Here is a 23,808-nt window from a genome sequence, read left to right as displayed (position 1 = left end):
AAAAAAAAAAAAAAAAAAAAAAAAAACAACCAAAACTAAAAAAGTAAACTAGGACCCTATTATCTGTACCTGCATCTCTCTGCTCAGGAGGCTGGCTTTGGTTCATTTCCACCTCTTTGCATTCTTCCTGTTCTACCTCCTCTAGGACATTGGTACAGAAAAACCTCCAGGCCAGGGAAAGACATTTTACATCCCAGGAATCTATGAGGGCAAGCAACCCTAGAGTTAAGACTACTAGCAATGGATAAGAACTTGAACTGGCCATTTCCTGTAACCAGGCAAGACTTCCAGTAGAGGAATTGTGACACCAACCCAGCCAGCCACAAAACCTTCAACCTACAATTTGTCCTGCCTTCAGGATGTACTGGAGTAAAAGTAGTGCAGAAATTGTAGGAGTGGCTAACCAATTGACTGGTCCAGCTTGAGAGGGATGGGCCCAACAGGCCAGACATCAGAGGCTGGATAGCTCAGAAACCTAGGATAGAACGTGTGTGTGTGTACGTGTGTGTGTGTGTGTGCGTGTGTGTGTATGTGAGATGACTAATGACGGTCTGCTATACTCATAGATTGGTGACTACCCCAAATGTCATCAGAGGCTTCACACAGTAAGTGGTGGAAACAAAGGCACAGACCCACAGCCAAAAATTAGGCAGAGCTTGGAGAATTCTGCAGAAGACAAGGGGGAGGAAGGACTGTACAAGAAAATAGGGGCTCAGACTGAACTGCTACAGGGAGCCTGCATGAGACTGCTTCCCACATGCTATAGTTGTGTAGTTTGGTCTTCTTGTGGGACTTCTAACAGCAGGAACAGGGGCTGTCTCTGATTCTGCGGAACCCTTTCCTCCTGCTGTGCTGCCTCACGAAAGACTTAATGAAAGGTGCCTAGTCTTACTGCAACTTAATATACCATGCTGTTGATACCCATGGGAGACCTGCCTTCTTCTGAAGAGAAATGGAGTGGATGGGGAGAGGCAGTAGGGGGGTAAACTCCAAGGGATCCAACACCCTCCTCAAACCTCAGCAGGTACCAGGCACATGTGAACATGGTACACAAACATGCAAAGGAAAACAGCTTTACACATTAAAAAAAAGAAAGCGAAGGCCCACACCTTTAATCCCAGCACTCGGGAAGCAGAGGCAGGTGGATTTCTGAGTTCGAGGCCAGCCTGGTCTACAGAGTGAGCTCCAGGACAGCCAGGGCTACACAGAGAAACCCTGTCTCAAAAAAAAAAAAAAAACCCAACAACAATAACAACCAAAACCAAACCAAGAAAAACCTTGCCTATAGCAGCAGCAATAGCCTGACTATAGTTGTGAGGAGGAAAAACCAACAAAAACCCTGTAATATTACAAACAAGATCTCTACGACCCACAATAAGAGAAGCTAGGGCTGGAGTTGGCTCAGCTGTTAAGAGTACTGGCTGCTTTTCCAGAGGACAGAGTTTGAATCCCCCATCCACAGAGCAGCTCACAGCATCTGTAACTTCTGTCCCAGAGGCTCTGGAGCCCTGTTCTGATCTTCTCAGGCACCAGGAACACATATAGTAGATAAACATACATGCAGGCAAAAAACCCATTAGATATTTAAACCAAAATGGCTGTGTAGTGGTGGTGCATGCCTTTTATCCCAGACTTGGGAGGAAGAGGGAGGTAGATCTTTGTGAGTTCCAGACCAGCCTGGAAAAAGAAAATGGGGTGGGGGTGAAGGAGGAGTCTGGAGAGATGGCTCAGTGGTTAAGGGTACACTCTGCTCTTCCAGCTCACAACTGTAACTCCAATATCTGATATCCCCACGGTTTTTCTAACAGGCAAAACACCAATCCACATAAAATCAAAGTAAATTAAAAAGAGAAAAAGACATACATTTCCAATACATTTAAAAATTTTATGGTATAAAGAATGACATCAAGAATAGCGGGGGCTGGTGAGATGGCTCAGCGGGTAAGTAAGAGCACCGACTGCTCTTCTGAAGGTCCTGAGTTCAAATCCCAGCAACCACATGGTGGCTCACAACCATCTGTAACAAGATCTGATGCCCTCTTCGGGAGTGTCTGAAGTCAGCTACAGTGTACTTACATATAATAAATAAATAAATCTTAAAAAAAAAAAAAAAAAAGGAATAGCAAGAAATTGCTTCTTTCTTTTTTTCTTTTAAAGATTTATTTATTATTATATGTAAGCATACTGTAGCTGACTTTAGATACTCCAGAAGAGGGCATCAGATCTCATTACAGGTGGTTGTGAGCTACCATGTGGTTGCTGGGATTTGAACTTAGGACCTTTGGAAGAGCAGTCAGTGTTCTCACCCACCCACTAAGCCATCTCACCAGCCCCAAGAAATTGCTTATTTCTTTAAGCTCAAGTTTTAAAGTCATAGTAGTTAAAAAGAGGGTTTCTACTGTACATGGTTAAGTTCTGTATGAAGAAGGGGAGTTAGAAAGCCACACAATAAATTGATGAGTTTTCCCCCTTTCCATCCCCAGGACAAAATCTCATAGGACCCAAGCTGACCTCCAATTGGCTATGCAGCTGGGGACAACATCAACTTATGATTCTTTAGCCTTCACCTCCCCAGTAAGTGCTAGGATCACAGGCAGGAGTGTCATGCCCATACTGGTCCTGCTAAAGCCTGGGGCTGTGCATACTAGGCAGGCATTCTACCAACTAAACCACATCTCTAATCCCTATGAGCTCTTCTTGTATTTCTCAGAGCACAAGGAGCATCCAGAAATATAAGAGCACAAGATAGAAGAGCATCTTCCCAACTACGTAACCATGTCCTATCCAAGCAGCTCACCTGTTTCCCTGGCTGATGCTGTTTACCAGCCCTCAAGACCTGCTCAATAGCTAGAATCTGAGAACCAGGCTTATCTTTCACAAAACCAATACTTAATCTACCTTCGCAGAAAACACCAAGGCATCCTAAACCTTGCAAATCTCAACTAAAATATATTCTTAACCAATTCAACCCAAAACCCCAAGCAATTTACCAAAAGGAAGAGAAGGGCCAATAGCATCTGAAAAAATGTTAAGTTTAATATTTGCTATTATACACTGGGGAGACAGAGACAGGAGCATCAGTCTGAGGCCCATGTGGGCCACATGGGACCTATACAAACAACAAAACAAATCAGCTGCTAGACATACCAAAAAAATCATTTCAGCTAAAAACTATGATAAAAGCCCGGCAGTGGTGGTACACGCCTTTAATCCCAGCACCTGGGAGGCAGAGGCAGGGACAGCCAGGGCTACACAGAGAAACCCTGACTCAGAAAAAAAACAAAAAACAAATAAAACAAAACCCTATGATAAAGGGATAGCAATGTCTTTTTTTCTTGAGACAGAGTCTGTGTAGCCCTGGCTATCCTGGAATTCTCCTGTAGACCAGGTTGGCCTTAAATTCAAAAGATCCACCTGCCTTCCAAGTGCTGGGATTAAAGGTGTGCATATTGTTACATAGTAGTACCCAAGCTGGGTTTCTTTCTTTTTAAAAAACAATTATTTATTTTATTTATATGAGTATGTTGTAGCTATCTTTAGAGGGCATGGGATCCCATGGTGAGCCACCATGTGGGTGCTGGGAATTGAACTTAGGACCTCTGGAAGGACAGTTAGCGGTGCCCTTAACTACTGAGCCATCTCTCCAGCTCATCAAGCTGGGTTTCTTTTACATTCTAAGAACTAACAAACTTCACAGTTCAGCACCATATTCAACAGAGTTGGCTAAACATCTCAAAGCCCCTAAGTTCAAGGCCAGCTGCACAGGCTTTGTCTGACAGAGAAGCAAGAGACACTAACATAATCTGCTCACAAGAGCATGAAAAATTCATTCCTTAATACCACAAGAGAAATCTCATTACCCCTACTCTCATCTTCTAAGAAAAAGAAATGCTGAGCAGTCTCCATGAGCCTTTCTAGAACCTTAGCATGCCATGCCAGACAGAAGCACCTTCACAATCGCTCACAAGGCCCCACTCTAGTTGTTCAGTTTCCACAAGAGTAAAGTAGTAAACGTAGAAAACAAAATGGAACATTTATTTTTTCTAAAACTCAAAAGCAATGCCAAGTAGATAGGGTAAGAAATTAAATATAAACACAAGGTCTGCCCTAGCCCTGTTTATCCAAGGCAGCATAACCAAATGGACTTGTAGAGAGACCACCCAGTCAGAGGATTTATCAACGGCGTCTCCGGTCTGGACTCCTGCTTCGTCTTCGGCCTCCTCTAAGAAAATGAAAAAACCAGAAAGGAAATATCAGAGAGCTAATACAGTATTCTTATTTACCTTGCTCATGTTCCCTTTACTAAGATAAATAAATGTACAACCCCCACCCCTTCATCTTACCTCCTCTTGCCCTTCGGTGGACCACGAACAAAACACCAGTCGACACTGATTGGCTGTCCCATCAAATCTTGACCATTTAGTCCCTCCATGGCAGCCTGAGCCTCTTTGTATGTTTCATATTCAACTAGAGTATACCCCTAGGGGAACATATGAAGTATCAAAGCTTAACCAGGTGTGACACACACACTTTTAATTCCAGCATTGGAGAGGCAGAGTCCAGCCTAGTCTACAAAGTGAGGCCGGACAGACAGGGCTCTGTTATACAGAGAAACCCTGTCTCAAAACAAACACAAATAAACAAACAACAAAAAGTATAAAAATTTTACTTCACCAACCATCAAGTACTCTCTTTCTTAAACCAGAAATGCATAGTTATAAGAAAATTTCGCAGCTCTACACCACATATTCCCATTATATACACAACATGCGAATTCTGTTTCTGTATCTTTCTTGTGGGTAACAAAATCAATTTCCAATGTCATTTCACTTCCTATCTGTGCTTAATCAACCCACAAACACAACATAATCTAAGTGTTGTAAGTGAGGGAAGCAAGAAAATCTACCTTCAAGTATCCTGTGCGCCTGTCCAAATTAAGATGGATATTTTTTATTTCCCCATATTCAGCGAATTTGTCATGGATATCTTCTTCAGTGGCTTCTTCGTGGACTCCAGTGACAAAGAGAATCCAACCTTCAACAGCTGTTGGGTAGGGAAAGTGTTGTATGAATATGTAAGCTAAAAAGCCCAGTACTCAGGAGGCAGAGGCAGGCAGATCTCTGAGTTTGAGGCCAACCTGGTCTACAAAAAGAGTTTCAGGACAGCCAGGGCTGTTACACAGAGAAACCCTGCATCAAAACCAACCAACCAACAAACCAACCAAACAAAACAAACAAAAATTCCGAAAAGAACCCACAATAAGCCATTTTCTGAGACTGGTTAAACAAGTCTTTACTTTGCATTTAAGTGCCAATGCACACAGCCTCCCAACAGGTCCTGTTAATTAACTTACAGCGCTGTGGTCCTGGTTCATCGCCGTCTTGCTCCACACTGTCATAATCCTCCCGCATCCGCGCTCGGGACCCCTCTTCTAAAAGAATGCCAGATCACCGAAAACTGTCCTCCAAATGTGTTCCCCTCACACCCCCAAATTCGCGGGCTTCTCCCTCTTAGACCACCTCCACCCTATTCCCCACACTCACCCGAGCCAAAGCCGCGGCCCTTCCGTTTCTTCGCTTTTTCTTTTAGTTTGTGGATGCTTTCTAGAGTTCCAGGTGAGAAAATAAGAAGCAACAAAAATAAGAGTCATTTTAAAAATAAAAATAAAAACCTGTCGCGTTTCCTAGACTATCTGGAAGCAGACGACAGACTCCAGCTTCAGTCCCTTCCCAATTCCGCCCCTAATTCCTGCCTAAGGGGGAGGAGTCTATCTTTTCGAGACCCAGTTCGTGGGGTGACATCCCAGGAAAATTTCTCCTATTGTACTCCCTTCTCGCACCTTCCCCTCTTCCCGCAGCCGCCTCTACTCTCCTCACCGTCCCCATCCTCATCCATGGCGAAATCCTCGCCCCCCGCCTCGTGAAGATCCAACACGTCCGCCATCTTGCTTCTCTCGGCGCTCTCTGTGCCTCTAGGAGCTAAGCACCTCGGGAAACTGTCGCAGCAGAAAAACGTCACGAGTTAGGCCGCCCAATCAAAGGCTGCCTCCAAGTCCCGCCCTCGGCGCGGTGAAAATTCGCCAAAGTAGGCGGCCCCACTCTGAAGCGCTAGGACCCTGCAGCACTCTGGGACGCCGGGGAGCTCTTCGAGTTTAGTGCCTAAGGCTACACGATTTGTGATTGTGTTTTGTCTTCTTTTCTTTTGAGACAGGGTGTCTCTACTTAGCCCTAGCTGGGCTCGAAGTTACCGATATCCAACTGTATTCCCCTTCCACATGCTGCTGGGATTAAAAGCGTGTGCTACCACGCCGGGCTCCAAGGCTACGGAATGAGACCCTTTCTCAAAAACACAAAAAGTAAAATAAAATGGTTTCGGAACTTCTACAGCCAAGTTGAACAGATTGAAAGTCTGGAGCGCAGTCGCGTTGGGGCAAATTTAAAGGGTGAGTGAAGTCAGTGACTTTCTCTTAAAACCTTAAACTAGCAAGAAATCCTTTGATACATATCTACATATATGGATTTATTGGAATGACTTACGGGCTGCAGTCCAGCTAATTGAAGAATAGCTAGCTGTGTCCAGAAAGTCGAAGTGTCTAGTAGTTGCTTAGTCCCACAAGGCTGGATGTCTCAGCTGGTCTAGAATCCTGAGAAGTAGGCTCCAATGCCGGTGAAGAAATGGACTTACGAGCAAGGCAAAGTGCAAAAATTTTCTTCATCTCTTTTTATACAGACTTCAGCAAAAGGTGTGGCCCAGGTTAAAGGTGTGTCTGCCCGCTTTAAGATTAAAGGAAAGCGCTGGATGTGGTGGCGCACGCCTTTAATCCCAGCACTTGGGAGGCAAAGGCAGGTGAATTTCTGAGTTTGAAGCCAGCCTGGTCTACAGAGTGAGTTCCAGGACAGCCAGGGCTACACAGAGAAACCCTGTCTCGAAAAAACAAAAACAAAAAGATTAGAGAAAGGCGTGTGTCTTCCTGCCTCAAGACTTGGATCAGAGGTGTTCCTACCCAAAGTCTGGACGAGAAGTGGATCTACCCACTCCACCAAACAGAAAATCAGGTCTGCCCTCCATTTCTGGATTCATTCCAGAGATAGTCAACCTGACAACCGAGAACCATCACAGGTGATTTTTGTTTGTTTGTTTGTTTGTTTTCAAGACAGGGTTTCTCTGTGTAGCCCTGGCTGTCCTGGAACTCACTTTGTAGACCAGGCTGGCCTTGGACTCAGAAATCCGCCTGCCTCTGCCTCACAAGTGCTGGGATTAAAGGCGTGTGCCACCACTGCCCCACTCACAGGTGTTTTTTTTTTGTTTATTTTTTTTATTTATATGAGTACACTGTAGCTGTCTTCAGACACATCAGAAGAGAGCGTCAGATCTCATTATAGATGGTTGTGAGCCACCATGTGGGTGCTGGAAATTAAACTCAGGACCTCTGGAAGAGCAGTCAGTGCTCTTAACTGCTGGGCCATCTCTTCAGCTCCTGTTTTGCTTTTAAAGAGTTGTCTTGGTCATGTGTCTGTTCACAGCAGTAAAACCCTAACTAAGACTGAAGTTGGTACCATGGACTAGGGTATTGCTGTGATAGGCCTCACCATGTTTTTGTTTGGAAGATTGTGGACTTGGGGACTTTGGATCTGGAAAGCCATAGAATGTTTTAAGTGGGGCTTAATGAGCCATCTTAGTAGGACTATGAAAGACTTTGTTTCTGGGATTTGAGCTGTGCAGGTCTGGCCCAAGAGGTTTCAGTGGAGAAGAGCTTCAGTATGTGACCTTTTCTCTGGTGATTCAGTGCTGCCACCTGGCCCTTGTTACCTTGGGGCCCAATTAAACCCATTGCATTTGATTCATCTAATTGAGCAGCAGCATCTCTACCCCTAAGGTCTGGCACAAGGAAAAGGGCAAGAACAAAACTCTTCAAATGTGCCAGTGCCCCTCTCACCAGTTTGGGTCTTATAGGATCCTTATTTATTTATTTATTTAGGTTTTTTGAGACAGGGTTTCTCTGTGTAGCCCTGGCTGTCCTGGAACTCACTCTGTAGACCAGGCTGGCCTCAAACTCAGAAATCTGCTTGCCTCTGCCTCCCGAGTGCTGGGAGGCGTGTGCCCTTATAGGATTCTTGAAGGGCCTGCCTTCTGGGCAACTCCCCTGGGCCTTAAAATCCCTTCCTCACCACTAAGCCAATGGATATCAGGCGTCTCCAACTCCTTTTCAGTAGGCCATCTTTTGATAATCACTTCAGCCAGCCATTCAAACTTCTGACACCTTTTTTAACTGTACAAGCTTCCATATTAAACCTAGAATCTCCACTCAGAGGGCCCATGTCAATAAACTCAGCCTGATCTAGTTTTATGTTCCTTTCACCNTTATCCCACACCCTTAAAATCCCTTCCCACACATATTCCCCAGAGTTCTGCTTGAATGAATTAGCATTAAGCTCCTTAGTGTACCGAATTTCCTCATGGACTACACTTTCTACCTCCCCTTTAGGGGCCTGTTTGGCCTTGAGACTGGTTATAGGTTTAGAAGAAACTGTTGGTGGGCCTTGAGAAACATCAGTATTGTCTTGTCTGGCTTTTTCTTCAGAGAAAGTCACTGCTGGTTTATCAGACTCTGAAGGATTAATTTCCTCATGTGAAAAGGACAGTATTTGAAGGGATGGGGCTGAGGGTACTACTACTTCGGGTGAGGTAAACCCTTGAGAATCTGAGGATTCAAAGTTCTCAGTTTCAACAGGGTCCTCTCACACATCCCCATCCCAAGTTATAGGATCCCACTCTTTGCCAATTAATGCCTTTCCTTTAACTGCTGACACCGTCTGAGGCTGAGACTTGAATTTTTGCTGTAATTCAGCCAACCTCAGAATGAGGGCTTCAGTTTGATTTCCTGCAACTTGAGCTGTATGGCTGCNGGAGAGAAGATTCTCTTCAAGGGCACACTTAGCTTACTTGCATCTGTGTCTGTTCAATTTTATCATACACCTCATTCCTTTCCTTCATCAATTTTTTTCCCAAATATACTAAGCAGCAAGCCAGCAAAATCATTTTCTGATTTTAACCCCAACATGGCCCTGACCTCAGTACTTGGGAAGTAGAGGTAGAATGATAAAGTATTCAAGGCCAACCTTGGCTACATTTGGAAGCCAGCCTTGACTACACAAGGGGAAAAAAAGTCATTCTGGCTTACTAGACAAAAAACCATTTTTAATTGTGTAAAATTTTACATAGAAAATACATAGAAATTACGAAAAGGATAACTAAAATCTTCAACATCAAAAGTGGACAGAACAATTTTTCCCATGTTCTTTGGAGTCTTGGGTTTTTGAGAAAAATAATCATTCCAGGAGGTACAAGAACAATTCTTCCCCAAACTGACAACCCTTAACACATCTTTTTTTTTTTTTTTTTTTTTTTTTTTCCCTTAATTTTTTTCCCTTAACACATCTTACACAGAGAAAGGAGCACGGGAGAAGCTGGAGGATTCGTGGCATCTAGGTTATAACTATCAATTTAAAACAGTGACACATGCCAGGCAGTGGTGGCGCACGCCTTTAATCCCAGCACTTGGGAGGCAGATTTCTGAGTTCGAGGCCAGCCTGGTCTACAGAGTGAGTTCCAGGACAGCCAGGGCTACACAGAGAAACCCTGTCTCAAAAAAACCCAACCCAACCCAACCCAACCCAAAACCCCAGTGACACATATCATGTAATGCAGGAGCCTCTATTCCAACCCAGTGTGTTTTATGAACCAATAGACAGGGCTAACTAAAGGAACCCAAGCACCCCTTTCTAAGCAGTGACACTATTTTAACTGGACACCCTACCCTGATCCCATGTGTCCTTGTCACAAAGATGATTTCAAAAGCAAGAACGCTGCTTTTCACCTTGTTCCAACCCAGTGAGCTAACTGATCTAGCTCTGCTCCCCTCCCTCCCTCCCTCCCTCCCTCCCTCCCTCCCCTTTGTGCAGTTGAGATTAAATTCAGGCTTCACAAGCCCGGCAGATTCTCTTCCACTAAGCTATATCCCCAGTCCCGTTTTTACTTTATATTTTTGAGATAGAGTCTTGCTAAATTACCCAGGTTACCCCTGAACTTGTTCTAGCTGGGGTAGACCTTGAATTTCCAATCTTGCCTTAGCCTCCTTTGTAGCTGAGATTACAGACCTGCATCACCAGACCCAGCTCCTAACCTAAAATCAAACTGCAATTGTCAAATGGGAAGTTGAATTATAGTAGCATTAACTGTCCCAACTTGATAGAAAGTGCACTGAACAATAATACAATGAAGCAGAGACCACAGAAAGAAGGGAAATTGAGCTTACTACATAAAATTCTCCACAAATTCAGAGTTAAACAGCACAGCTCAGTGGACAAGAGAGGAACATGGCTCTCACCAAACAGAACAGCTGCAGTGTCTAAAGAACAAAATGTTTCTTGTCACTGAAGGAAGGATGAAGGCAGCTGAGGTGGTATTCACTGTAATCCTAGCATGTGAGAGACTGATGCAGGAGGTCTGGAGTTCAAGGTCATTCCCAGCCATAAGAAGAGTCCAGACCAGCCTGGACTACATAAACAAATGGAAAAATTGTGTGCTTGCACGCACATGTGCCAGTATCAGCCTCAACCCTCTTCTCACATCCAGAAAGCTAGACTGCTAATGGGTAGGTAAGCCCAGAGGCAGCTCAGGTAGTGCCACCTACCCAACCCATATGAACTGAGTGTATCATTCTCTTATTCTTAGGCAGTTTCTCAGGAGTGACTTTAAAAATAAGAACAGGCCAGGCATTGTGACTCATGCCTATGATTTCAGCAGGATACAACCACAAGCACGAAGCCCTCCTAGTCTACAGGATGAGTTCCAGGCCACAATAAGATGTCTCACAAAACAAAAGGAAGCCAGAGCTCCTTCTGGATAAGGTAGGGAAGCCCCCAAATGAAGGAGCACTCGGAGGCAAGGAAGAAGGAAAGCGAGCAGGGGAGGGGTACCTGACAGTCACTTCACCCCAAAGCTGACGCTCCCACCCTGTTTTCCTCCAGTAGAAACTAAGGGTATAGGGGAGGTGGGACACATGCTCCTTAGTCCCACTGTGGCTTTATGTGTGGGAGGAGAGGGGTCCGAGACAGGATTTTATACACTGTAGCCCATGCTGACCTGGAACTTACTATGCAGTCCAGGCTGGCCTCATATTCACAGCAATACTGCCTCAGACTCCTGAGTGCAGAGATCATAGCTATGAGGCATCACCTACCTGCCTGCTGCTATTTCAAAAGAAAGACAGGAACACTTAGTTAAAGATAGGAACACATGTTAATGACTTAGGTAACCTAAAGGTTTAAGAGCTAATAAAATGGAATGGTGATATTTCAAAGGTAACTACATCTCCAAACTGGAAGTTAGAAAAGGGATCTCTTAGCAAATAGGAAGCCAGGTGTAGAATTTATACATATATATCTATATTTTAAAGTATAAAATTGAGAAAGTATATACAGAAATCATCATCCTACGTCTTAAAAAGGAGACATACAAAAAAAGGGCCAGAAGAACCATGGCGAGTAGAGGGTAGTTGCTTAGCAGCTGGAAGAATGCATATTGCCCAACTGCCCAGCAGCCAGCATGAGAATATCTTTCTTCTCCTTGTGGAAGCGCAGCTCCTTGCCCGCCAGCCGGGCTTCATCGAGCTCCCGTTCAGTGGAAGCCAGCTCTCTTGACAGTGCCCCTGGCACACTCTGCTCCCGGCTCACCCAGTCCAAAGCCATTTGGTGTCGAATATCATCATCCAGGGCCCGATGTGAATAATGAGCCAACACCTCCTGGTCAGAGAGGAATGTAAAGATCACTGAGAAGGTCAGAAGACGTTATACCTGTCATATAGCACAGTGACCCTGATGGGTAAGATGCATGTCCTATACCATATAGCACAGTGATCCCAATAGAGCTTAGCTTTGATTGTCTGACCTGGTTTGCACATATGTCCTATAAAGAGTTGTTTCCCCTGTCTTATAAGAGTTTAAGTAAAGCAGAAGAGGGTGGAGCCAGAGGTTGAATACATGCACAGATCAAAGAAGCACAGGGCTGGCCCTGCTGTGGGGAGCACAGTGAAGTTCAGAACAGCTCAAGGACAGGTCACACCTTCTAGTACTCCAACAGCATGTAGAAGGTGTTTGACTGGTAGAAAATGTGGCCATCTTTTAAAACTATAAAATCTCCTAAATGTGGGAAACCCTCAGCACACTTATCTCCTTAGTTGTTTGGTTTGAGACAGGGTTTCTCTGTGTAGCCCTGGTCATCCTGGAACTTTTTCTATAGAGCGAGTACACTGTCACCACTGGCCCTTGCTCAAGGGTCTGTAACTTGGCAAAATTATGTTAAAAGTGCAGTGGCTATTTTACCTATTCTGCTCCACCTAGCTCCTTGTTCTAGAAGGAAGGGGAGGGTTCCATGAAACAATGGAGACTGATCACAATTAGTGTGATAGACTTGGTCCTTCCTGAGGTTTTGTTTGGTTTGGTTTGGTTTGGTTTTGGTTTTTCGAAACAGGGTTTCTCTGTATAGCCCTGGCTGTCCTGGAACTCACTTTGTAGACCAGGCTGGCTTCCAACTCAGAAATCCGCCTGCCTCTGCCTCCCAAGTGCTGAGATTAAAGGCGTGGGCCACCACCACCCGGCTTATTTTGTTTTGAGACATGGTCTCACTGTGTAGCACTACCTGATGTAGAACTAGCTAGAACTCAGATCTGCCTGCTACTGCCTCCTAAGAGCTGGGATTAAAGTTGTGAGCTACCAAGCCCAGCTTAGCCAGAGTTTCCTAAGGGAAACTTTATGGTGGAGAAGCACGGCAAAGGAGCACATTCAAGAAGCAAAGACTACAAGAGCAGGCCCGGTGCCTGCAGAAGGCAGAGATGGGTCAATCTCTATTCAAGGCCAGGTACTCACTGCAGAGTGAGTTTCAGGACAGCCAGGGCTACACAGAGAAACCCTGTCTTGAAAAATGAAAAACAAAAAAGAATACAAGAGCAAAGAAGATGCTAGAATAAGGCCTTCACTATAACAGCCCAAAGTAGCTCTCCTCCCGCCCTTTCCCTCGGGTGACTCTTACCTGTCGAGAGCACTGTCTTTCCCTCATGGCCTTAAGGCTGCCATTCCAGTGCAGCAGCTGAAAAACTGTCATCAGCTCCTGAGAAACGAGAGGAAACACCAGTGTGAAGGCCATTTTTTGTTGTCAACATGATGATAACCCCTGGAACTAATTAAAACCCAAACTGCTGGGTATACTTGTGGGGGATTTTTCTTGATTGGATCATTTGAGGTGGGAAGACACCCTCCCCCCAACCCCTTAAGTCTGGGCCACACCTCATGGCAGTCTCTGTGAAGGACTTGAAGAAGGAAGCTTGCTCTCTTTGCCTGCTCGCTCTTGCCACGAAGGCCATTCCTTCAATGGCATTACAGCCTACACCTTTGGGATTTTGGTGTGTACTGAAGGCCAACTGAGACATCCAGCTTCATAACTGAATAGCTACTGGATTCTAAGGGTCAGTCATTTATGGAAAAGTCAGACCACAGCCTATAAGCCACTCTAATAAACTGTGTGTGGGGGAGGGTACATATGCATCTGTCAGTTCTGTTTCTCTAGAGAACCCTGACTAATACAACCAGGATAGTGATTTTAAGGTAGGAGACTGCATCAGAATTACGGGGGAAACTTTTTACAAATCATATTGTGGAAGCATCTATAATTACCAATTCTGGTGTACACCCTGAGGGGGAAGAGAGGTAATTAAAATTTAACCCCATTTTCTCCCTGTGTCTTTTTCTGAATAAAGAGATAGAGATTAGTAGGTGGCATTAAACTTGCTGTGCCAGGCTGCTCTGCTTTATTAGAGCCAGGGATGTGAGTGGAACCGTACCTGAAACTCCAGCATTGACTTGCCCTTGTTAGATTCCAACATGAATCGGAAGGCACCAATCCCCGTATTTGGGTTATCAGCTTCCTCTCTGTTACCCTGGTAACAGGAGAAAGAAAAAAAAAATAGATCTTTAGTCAGAATTATTTTGTCTGGCACTATCCAATAGCTATTAGTCACATTTTTGTGCGTGTGCATATGTATGTGCATGTGTGCAGTGTACTCATCTGGAGGCCAGAGGCTAGTGCTGTTCCTCAGGAACACTGACCACCTCCTGTCAGACAGGGTGCTTGGCCTGAGGCTTACCAAGTAGGCTAGACTGGCTGGCCAAAGCCCTAGGGATCCTGGGACTGTTCATGAGAGCTACCACACTCAGCACTTTAAATGATCTTTGGGGATCAAAATAAGGGCCTCCTGCCTGCAAGGCAAATGCCTTACTGCTGACTCATCTCTAGCCCTTCATAAAGATTTTTTTATGTGTGTATGTTTGTGTATCATGTGTGAATGGCAACAGAGACCAGACGAAGGTAGCAGCTTCCCCTTGGAGCTGGGGCTACAGACAGCTCACCTGACAGAGAACAGAACTCCAGTCCTCTTAGAAAGCAGCAAGTGTTGGGATGGAGAGATGGCTCAGCGGGTAAGAGCACTAACAGCTCTTCCAAAGGTCCTGAGTTCAAATCTCAGCAACCACCTGGTGGCTCATAACCATTCATAATGAGATCTGATGTCCTCTTCTAGTGTCTGAAGACAGCTACAGTGTACTTATAATAATAAATAAATCTTAGAAAAAGAGAGTAGCAAGTGCTCTTAACTGCTGAGCCATTTTTCTAGCTCCTATATGTTTAATTTTAAACTTTTCAGTTGCCACACAAATAAAAATAAACAGTTTAGCCGGGCAGTGGTGGCGCACACCTTTAATCCCAGCACCTGACAGGAGGAGGCAGGCAGATTTCTGACTTCAAGGCCAGCCTGGTCTACAGAGTGAGTTCCAGGACAGCCAGGGCTACACAGAGAAACCCTGTCTTGAAAAAACAAACAAACAAACAAACAAACAAATAGTTTAAGAGTCTGTGTATAGAGGCCAGATATTAATTTTGGGTAGTGTCTTCTCTCTCTCCACTTTTATTTGTTATTGTTCTTTTGTTTGTTTTAAAGATTTATTAACTTACTTTATGTATATGAGTACTCTGTAGCCATCTTCAGACACACCAGAAGAGGGCCTCAGATCCCATTATACATAGTTATGAGCCACCATGTTGTTCTGGGAATTGAACTCAGGACCTCTGGAAAAGCAGTCAGTGCTCTTAACCATTGAGTCATGTGTCCAGGCCCTGTTTTTTTTTTTTTTGTTTGTTTGTTTTGTTTTTGTTTTTTGTTTGTTTGGTTGGTTTCTTTTTTGGTTTTGGTTTTTTAAATTTGTTTTTTAAGACAATTTCACTGTGTATCTCTGGCTGTCCTAGAACTCAATCTGTAGACTAGTCTGGCTTTGAACTCAGAGCTCCACCTGTCTCTGCCTCCTGTATGCTGGGATTAAAGATGTGTACTATCACCACCCAGCTGATAAAAAATTTTCTTATTATTTTTGTTTGTTTGAGATAGGTTCTCTCTATGGTCCTATTATCCTGCTACTCATATGACCATCATTATAAAAAAAATGTGAATTCCACAAAGCTCAAATTAAAAATATCACGATACCAAAGAAATATAAAGACGAGTCAATAAACATAAAAACACAGATAAGGAATTAAAGACAGACTTGGAGCGCGCGCGCACACACACACACACACACACACACACACACACATATAAACTGGTAGAATAAACAGAATAGAAATGCAGACAAAAGGGCTGGAGCCATGGCCCAGTCATTAAGAGCACTGGCTACTGTCTCAGAGGATCAGGGTTCAATCCCTAGCACCCACATAGCAGATCAGAACCATCTATAAATCCAATTCCAGGGGCCTGATGCTCATCTGGCCCTAGGCATTGCAAGTATGTGGTACACCCATATATACAAAATAATCAAATACAGACAGAAAAGAACAAAAATGAATGGGTTCCTTGCTTCTCCCATTTCCCATGCTACCTCCCTTCCAGTTCCAAGTTCCTTACATTGAAAGATGCCAGGGCCTCTGAGACACTCTTCTCAATAAACTCATCAGTAATTCTTCGGGATGGATGCTCATTAAACACGGAGTTCATTAATGCAATCTTTGCAGCACTTCGCCGGGCCTCAGCTTTTGTGGGGCAAAACTAGGCAGGAGAGAAAGAGTGAGAATATATACACATGTGCATCTAAGAGGGAGGAGGAGATGTAGGGAGGACACCACTGAGGAGGGAGGAGGAGCAGGGAGGACACCACTGAGGAAGAGGACATTTGAACACCATGGATGAATCAGTTGCATTCATCACACTTTCCGAAGCTTTAGTGAAAAATGGCATGGTGTTTGGAAACATAATTTTGACTCAACATCCTGAAGTCATTAAAGAATTGGAGATGACTACTCCTACAAAATTGAATGCAGAGCTAGAAAGGCTGCTGAAGTCAGCAGATAGCCATAAGACACGGAAAATGCCTTTATGTAAAGTGTCAGTGGACTAATTACTCAAAAGCCAGTTTGTCAGGCAAGGGTCTCTGAATTCTAGGTAACCCAAGATTAAAACCAGGCCATGACCTGTTGGAAGCACCCATCTGGGATTCTTCCACGTTCTCTTAGCTGTAAACAGGCATTTTCTACAGCAGACCAGAGGAGCTACCTCCATAGGAGCTAAGGCTGAAGATGTCTTTTTTGCCCGCAATAAATGCAAGGAAGATAGGTTGCTAAGGGAAGGAACGCTGACTGAGGAAAACAAGGGAAACAGCTTTTTAAAACTAACCAACATGGTCTTAGGGCAAATCTAATGTCCAGAAGTCGGATGACCCTGACTTCAGATCCTTAGCCATCATGGTATTCTGCTGTAAGTAGTCTTTAGCAGGTGCTGCAGAAGCCTCTGCACATTGGCCACTCATGGTTAAGAGGAGTGATACAGCTTTTTGCGTTTTTGAGATAAGGTGTCTCTCTGTGTAGCTCCGGCTGTCCTGGAACTCATTGTGTAGACCAGGCTGACCTTGAACACAGATCTCTCTGCCTCCCAAGTACTGGTATTAACGGCAGGCATGTATTACCACATTGGCTTGATGTTTCAGCTTTCAAAGGGACAGTAGGAGATGTCACTTAACTATATTGATAAGTCCTGATTTCCCCTGGAGGGCAGTTCCCTCTGAGACAACATATGGAACTTGATATATCCACATTAAGGATTTTTGTTTCTTTAGTTTCTCTATTTCTACTTTATTACTAAACTTGTTAACTACTTTATCCCTTAATACTACTACTGAAAAAGTCAGTGTGAAGAAAACCACTAGGAAGATTCCACCTGCCAAGGGGCGGGGGTGTAAAATACGCTAAAAGAAGCCAAGAACAGATAATTCGACTTTCAGAAAATAACAAATCAAAATAAAACTCAGCCTGCCCTTCAGATGGTGATGGGGTGAGAAGGAGCCATGTTACTCTGAGGAAAGAAAGGGGCTGAGATGGGCCAGTGTTAAAGGACTTGCTGGACAGGTGTGGCCGCCAGAACTCAGACCCCAGGTTCTGGAACCCATATTCATGATGCCTGTCTGAGGTTTCAGCCTCTGAAACAGCAGAGCTAGGATCCCCAGAGCAAGCTGGCTAGCAAGAGCAGCCATGTTGGCAAACTGTAGGTTTGACTGAGAAATTCCGCACTGATGAGTAAGGTGGGAGAGTGACTGAGGATGTTTCTCTATGTCAGCCTCAGGATTCCATACACACAGCACCCATATTCGTGCACACCACGCATGAAAATGGAAAACTAAGAGTAATCATTAGTCATCTTGGGCTTATATTTATTTATCTGAAATGGCTCAAGTGTTGAGCCAAAAGGTTTAGTCATCTGACTTTAAAAAAAGCTACCAAGCCAGGCATGGTGGTGTATGTACACCTCTAATGCAGCACTCCAAGGCAGAGTCAGTCAAATCTCCATGGGTTCAGGGCCAGCCTGTCCTACAGAGTGAGTCCCAGAATGCCAGGACTACAGACCCTGTCTATGAATATATATATATATATATATATATATATATATATATATAGAGAGAGAGAGAGAGAGAGAGAGAGAGAGGGGGGGGGGCTTTTACTCATGCAATAGATAAATTGTCATTAGTCTCTGAATGGGTGGCAGGTTTTTAATACTGACCAAGAAGGAAGATAGTTTGCAAGGCCCTGAGTTCAATCCTATGTGTATACACACACATATACAGAGGGGGGGAAACAGAGTTGGGAATCCTTGCAAAGACAAGCAGTAATGATACATTGTAAGTCATATGATGAGGAAGCCCAAGGTGCTGTAGACACAGCAAGGGCTCCAACCATATCTAATGGTGACACAACCACATGAAAACTAACCAAAGGTGTCTAGTATCTTCTTTTAATTCTATCCAGACTCTTTAAGGTGACATTTTGGAAGGCTGCCTTCCTCTCTGAAATGGAAAAAAAAATTCTTGATAATATTCATAGAATCTGTATAATTTATTTTTAGAGATTTTTATAATCTGTTTTATTTGTGTATATATATATAGGCGTGAGTGCCAGTAAAGGCCAAAAGGGAGTGTGGTCCCCTGGAGCTGGAGTTACCACTGGTTGTGAGCTGCCTGACATGAGTGCTGGGATCTTAACTTGGTCCTCTGAAAGAGCAGCCAGCTCTCTTAATTGTTGAACCATCTCTTTAGCCCCTACAATTTCTCACTAGCCTATGAAAGTTTTCAAGTATTGCCTTTCATATCTGTATAGAACCTTAGCAACAGGAAACAGTAGAAACATTGTAACCAGGAAGCTAGGGCTGGTGTAGCTGAGCTGTAGAGTGTTTGCCTGGTGTGCGGAGGCCCTGGGAGCAGCCCCCTAAGCACTTCATAAATGGAGCATGATAGCTCTCTGTCTGATAATCCCAGCACTTGGGAGATGGGAGCAGGAGGATCAAAAGTTCAGCATGATCACCCTTAGCTACATATTTTGAGACTAGGCTGAACTACATGTAATCCTATCTTTAAAGAAAGAAAAGAAGGAAGAGGGGATGGAGAAATGACTCTTCTTGCTCTTCCAGAGGACCTGAGTTGGGTTCTCACACACAGAGAACCCACATCACAAGGTTTATAACCACCTGTAACTCCAGCCCCAGGGGCTTGCTATCATCTTCAGGCTTTATACACATTCCCCCAACATACATACATAAACATGTAATTAAAAATAAAATCAGAGCCAGGTGGTTGTGGAGCATGCCTTGAATCCCAACACTTGGGAACCAGAGGCAGGCAGATCTCTTGAATTCAAGGCCAGCCTGGTTTATACAGCAAGTTCCAAGACAGCCAGGGTTGTCACATAGAGAAACCCTATTTCAAAAATTATCATAATCATCATCATCATCATTATCAGAGCTGGAGAGATAGCTCATTGGTTGGAAGCACTGGCTGCTCTTACAGAGGACTCAGGTTAGATTCCCAGTACCCACATGGCAGCTTAAAACAATGTGGAACTTTAGTTTCAGGGTATCTGGGCACTCCTCAAATGTGCATAGAAGCTAGCAAGACAGCCATACACATTTCAAAAAGAAAAAATGGCAAGAAGTTGGGAGTGGAAGCGTGGAAGCCAGATTAAAGCAAAAGTTGGCGCTGGGAGTGCAGTCATAATTGCTCAAATTTGAAATGGATTTGAGTTGTGGGCCAAAACAAAGTATGCTGATCGAGGCTCCTCTGCGATCTCACGAGCCTCAGGTGCTTGCTGGAAGGATTTGCCCAGAGTTAGTACTCAGATCCATGACATCAGGCAGAGACCAATGGCCAAATGATAAAAGTCCTTATTAGCACTACACATTTACCCTTTCTGCCATCTCATGACTCTTACCTGGAAACTCCCGAAGCAGCTCCCCCCAGGCAGAGTGACATAGCAGACATAGGGAGGGCTGTTGGAGGGGACCATCTCATACACCACCAGAGCCCCGTTCTTCAAGTCAGCGCCCCGAGACTGTTTCATCTGCCAGAATTCCTGAAGGGCCTCCACCACATTCACTGCAAGAGAGCAGACATAGACTAATAAATCAGCATGCCAAAGTTGGGCTTCCATCCTCCTTTTCCTCCTCATCCTCTCCTTCCTCCTCCTTTTCTTCCTCCTCTTCTTCTTCTGCCCCAATGCTCTAGTTCCTAGCTTCTTAAACTATAGTATGGGTTGTAACCTTGTATGGGGTGAGGTAAATAAATGGGAGAGTGAGAAACTGGGAACAGAAAAAAGCTTCTGGATGTCCTGTAAACAAAATAATTCCAAATCAAATGTGAAATGAACCCATGGTGTTTCTGACAATGCTGCTGGTGGAGGATCATGTAGCAACACAGCAGCCTTGGTACCTTGTGACACCACAAAGATGGTTGAGTCACTTCTGTGCTGATTGGAGATGCTTATAGGTCATGAACTGCACTGTCTCTAACATGAAGTTTTGGATCTTATGGAAACATAATAGTTTCCAAATAGTTCCAAAAATAGTGTATTTTTTTTATTATATTGTGTTAAAATGTTTAACTTAAAAATTGTTTTGTGGTGCTACAAAGATGGCTCAGCCATTTAGAACATTAAAATATTAGATTTGTCTTTTATTTCTTTGTATGTTTGTGAGTGTTTTGCCTGCATGTATGCCTGAGCACTATACATGTAAGGTGCTGGTGGAGGTTAGAGTGCACATCAGATCCCCTGGAATTGGAGTCTGGATGGTTGAGAGCCACCATGTGGGTGCTGGGAACCCAACCCTAGTCTATTGAGCTATCTCTTTAGCCCTGCAATGTTTGCTTTTAAAAGTTGCTGGTTTAAATTTGATTAAAATAGATAGATGGGGGCTGGAGAGATGGCTCAGCGGTCAAGAGCTCTGACCACACTCTTCCAGAGATCCTGAGTAACCACATGGTGGCTCACAACCATCTGTAATAGGATCTTATGCCCTCTTCTGCTGTGTCTGAAGACAGCTACAGTATACTCATATACATTAAATAAATATTTAAAAAAATAGATGGATAGATGGATGGGTGGGTGGATGGATGGATAGGTGGGTGGGTGGATGGATGGATGGGTGGGTGGGTGGGTGGGTGGGTGGGTGGATGGATGGATGGATGGATGGGTGGGTGGATGGATACATAGATAAGTGGAGGTCACCAAGATGACTCTTCTTGAGCCTGGTGATCTAGTTCCATTTCTGAAATCCACATAAAGATAGAAGAGAACTGAAGCCATGGAACTGTTCTCTGACCTCCATGAACATCATAGCACAAATGCCCATAAACATGTATTGTGCACACATATAAATAAATAAGTGTAATTTTAATTGTTATGTGTATTTTGGTTTGTGATTAAAAGTTTTCTTTTTAAAGGCTTATTATTTTTGTATATGGGTGGGTGCGGTTGAGTATGTGTGAACACCATGTGTGTGCAGGTGCCCATGGATCTAGGAGAGGGTTCTGAGTCCCTGGACCTGTAGTTGCAAATTTCAGCCCAGGACAGAGTTGCTAACAATTTCTGGAACAGCCCTAACTATTTCTGCCACTCTGAACTAAGTACTACCGTAAATCAGCTCCCAGTATTGATGATGATGGGTTCAGAGTATCAATCAACTTTAAACTGTTGAAGATGCTCTATGTCCACAGTGTCAAATACTCATCCTAGATTTACTTTGTTAAGAAATAACACAGGCCGGGCAGTGGTGGCGCACGCCTTTAATCCCAGCACTTGGGAGGCAGAGGCAGGTGGATTTCTGAATTCAAGGCTAGCCTGGTCTACAGAGTGAATTCCAGAACAGCCAGGGCTACACAGAGAAACCCTGTCTTGAAAAAAAACTAACAAACCAATAAAAGCAAATAAACAAGTCCGACTATCTCATTAGTATGTATATTTGTCTTAATCTTTAGTAAATGGTAAAGTGTATGTATACTAAATAACTGTTTTATTGTATCTGTGTGTGGCTTTGTGCATGTGTGTCTGGGTGTGAGTGTAGGTACATATATCACAACCCATCTGTGAACAAAAGGCAACCTTGGTTTATTAGTCCTTAGTGTCTGCCTTGTTTGAGGCAGAGCTTCTTGTTCATCACTACTAAGCCATACTAGCTGGCCTGTGAGCCTCCTGGGATTTTGATCCCATCACTCATCTTGCCACAGGCACACTGGGATTACAGATGGGGTGCACTGCATCCCACAGGCACACTGGGATTACAGATGTGCTGCACTGCATCCGCCTTTCCATGGATTCTTCAAATCTGAGCTCTGGTCCTCACACTTGTGTGGTATGTATTTTTATCACTGAGTCAACTCCCTAACCCTAAAGAATTGCTTTAACATTTAATTCTAGTTTATTACCAGGAAATGTTTGATTTGTATATCTATTCTATATACCTATATTCCCAAGGTTTCACAACAATTTCTTGGGCAAAAAGAGTGTGGCCAATGGAAAAGTGTAAGAACCCCTGCTTTATCTCACATTTTGATTAGTACTGGATACCAAAGGAACTTAACTTAAATACTATAGGCGGCATTTCCAGGACTAGCCAGCAATTATTACTGTGTGATAAAGTACAAGTCAGTTATTCTACAATTATCCTACTGGCCTAGGAGAGTGACAACCATCACCAAGTAAGTTGCTCCATCACATTTACAGAGTACTTACTAAATATCAGGCATTTCCATAGGCGCTTTACCCACCAATCATAACCTTACAAGGCAGGTCCTTTTGTCATTACCATTTTACAGATGAGGAATAAGACAGGGAAGGGTTCAATAACTGCTGGAGAGATGGCTCAGGGGAGAAGAACATTGGCTCCTCGGTAATAACAGTCCCTGGGGATCTGATGCCACCTTCTAGCCTCCACAAGACTTATACACAGGCAGGACACCCATACATATAAAATACAAATAATTGCAACATTTTTTAAGGCTATGAACTACTGAACCATCAGGATACAGAACAAGAAGCAAACCCAGCTAGGTGTGGTGGCACACGTTTGTAATCCTCGTACTTGGGAAGCTGTGGCAGAAATTTAAGGCTGTACTGCCTATTTTTATGTCAACTTGACACAAGTAGGATCATCTGGGAAGAAGGAATATGAATGGATAAAATATCTTGACTGTACTGGAGGCAAATCCATAGAGCATTTTCTTGATTGATGGTTTATGTGTGAGGGTCCATCCATTGTGGATATGCCCACCCCCAATGCACCTGAATATAGGAAAGCAGGCCTAGGAAGCTATGTGGAACAAGTCAGAAAGCAGCACTCCTCCATGGCCTCTATATTAGCTCATGTTCACAGGTTCCTACTAGGTTTGAGTTCCTGCCTTGTACTGGTTATTTTTGGAGGTCAACTTGACTACATCTGGAATTAAGTAAAATCCAAAAGTGGAAGGTACTCGGTGAGGGATTTTTTTAAAAAATAATTTATTTTCATTGTATATACCATGGTGTTCTGCCTGCATGTATGTCTGTGTGAGAGTGTCAGATCTTAGAGTTACAGACAGTTGTGAGCTGCCATGCGGGTGCTGGGACATGAACCTCTGGAAGAACAGTCGGTACTCTTAACCACTGAGCCATCTCTTCTGCCCCCCCCCCCTTTTTCTTTGTTTATCCTTCACTGGCCTTAACCCCTACTTATTCAGGATTCCAGCATCTATTCAAGACTAGCTGCAACACCCAGCCTCATAGACTAGGCAAGCAATTTTTGAATTCTTGTTAGCCATTGTTGGATTAGCTGAACTACAGCCTACCTGTAAATCATTCTAATAAATCTCGCTTGCTCGCTTGCGCATGCACACACACACACACACACACACACACACA

At 43.9% G+C, this 23,808-nt stretch overlaps 2 protein-coding genes across 3 annotated transcripts in view; both read right to left on the bottom strand.

Moving 5' to 3' along the window:
- Positions 1-4,014: 4,014 nt before the first annotated feature.
- On the bottom strand, positions 4,015-5,989 carry Rbm8a (RNA binding motif protein 8A). 2 transcript variants are annotated; one of them, XM_021196264.1, is made up of 6 exons: positions 5,877-5,989; positions 5,544-5,603; positions 5,354-5,431; positions 4,907-5,043; positions 4,344-4,480; positions 4,015-4,222 (listed from the first exon to the last, which is right to left on the bottom strand). In XM_021196264.1, exons 1-6 carry the CDS (start codon positions 5,941-5,943, stop codon positions 4,177-4,179), a joined length of 525 nt encoding a protein of 174 aa, XP_021051923.1. In that variant the 5' UTR covers positions 5,944-5,989; the 3' UTR covers positions 4,015-4,176. The 2 variants fall into 2 exon arrangements, with proteins under 2 accessions (XP_021051923.1, XP_021051924.1); XM_021196265.1 differs by having other exon boundaries at positions 5,354-5,428; positions 5,877-5,967.
- A 5,436-nt stretch (positions 5,990-11,425) lies between these two features.
- Positions 11,426-23,808, bottom strand: part of Lix1l (limb and CNS expressed 1 like) — a 23,042-nt gene continuing 10,659 nt past the window's right edge. Inside the window, exons 2-6 of the mRNA XM_021196266.1 lie at positions 19,849-20,012; positions 16,007-16,147; positions 13,898-13,993; positions 13,090-13,167; positions 11,426-11,804 (exon numbers count right to left, since the gene is read on the bottom strand). Coding sequence (XP_021051925.1) covers positions 11,562-11,804; positions 13,090-13,167; positions 13,898-13,993; positions 16,007-16,147; positions 19,849-20,012 — 722 coding nt within the window. The 3' untranslated portion in view covers positions 11,426-11,561. The remainder of the gene's footprint in view (positions 11,805-13,089; positions 13,168-13,897; positions 13,994-16,006; positions 16,148-19,848; positions 20,013-23,808) is intronic.

Source organism: Mus pahari, chromosome 4 (genome assembly GCF_900095145.1).
Source record: "Mus pahari chromosome 4, PAHARI_EIJ_v1.1, whole genome shotgun sequence".
Lineage (NCBI taxonomy): Eukaryota > Metazoa > Chordata > Mammalia > Rodentia > Muridae > Mus > Mus pahari.
The sequence above is the reverse complement of the archived record's forward strand: the minus strand, read 5'-3'. Positions and strand labels throughout refer to the sequence as shown.

What these genes read in the sequence shown, in the direction of transcription:
- Rbm8a (XM_021196264.1), bottom strand. Translation starts at nt 5,943, where the DNA reads ATGGCGGACGTGTTGGATCTTCACGAGGCGGGGGGCGAGGATTTCGCC. An exon ending in CATGGATGAGGATGGGGACG is followed by an intron (nt 5,604 to 5,876) that starts GTGAGGAGAGTA and finishes CTGGAACTCTAG; the next exon opens with AAAGCATCCACAAACTAAAA. An exon ending in GGCGCACAGGATACTTGAAG is followed by an intron (nt 4,481 to 4,906) that starts GTAGATTTTCTT and finishes ATGTTCCCCTAG; the next exon opens with GGGTATACTCTAGTTGAATA.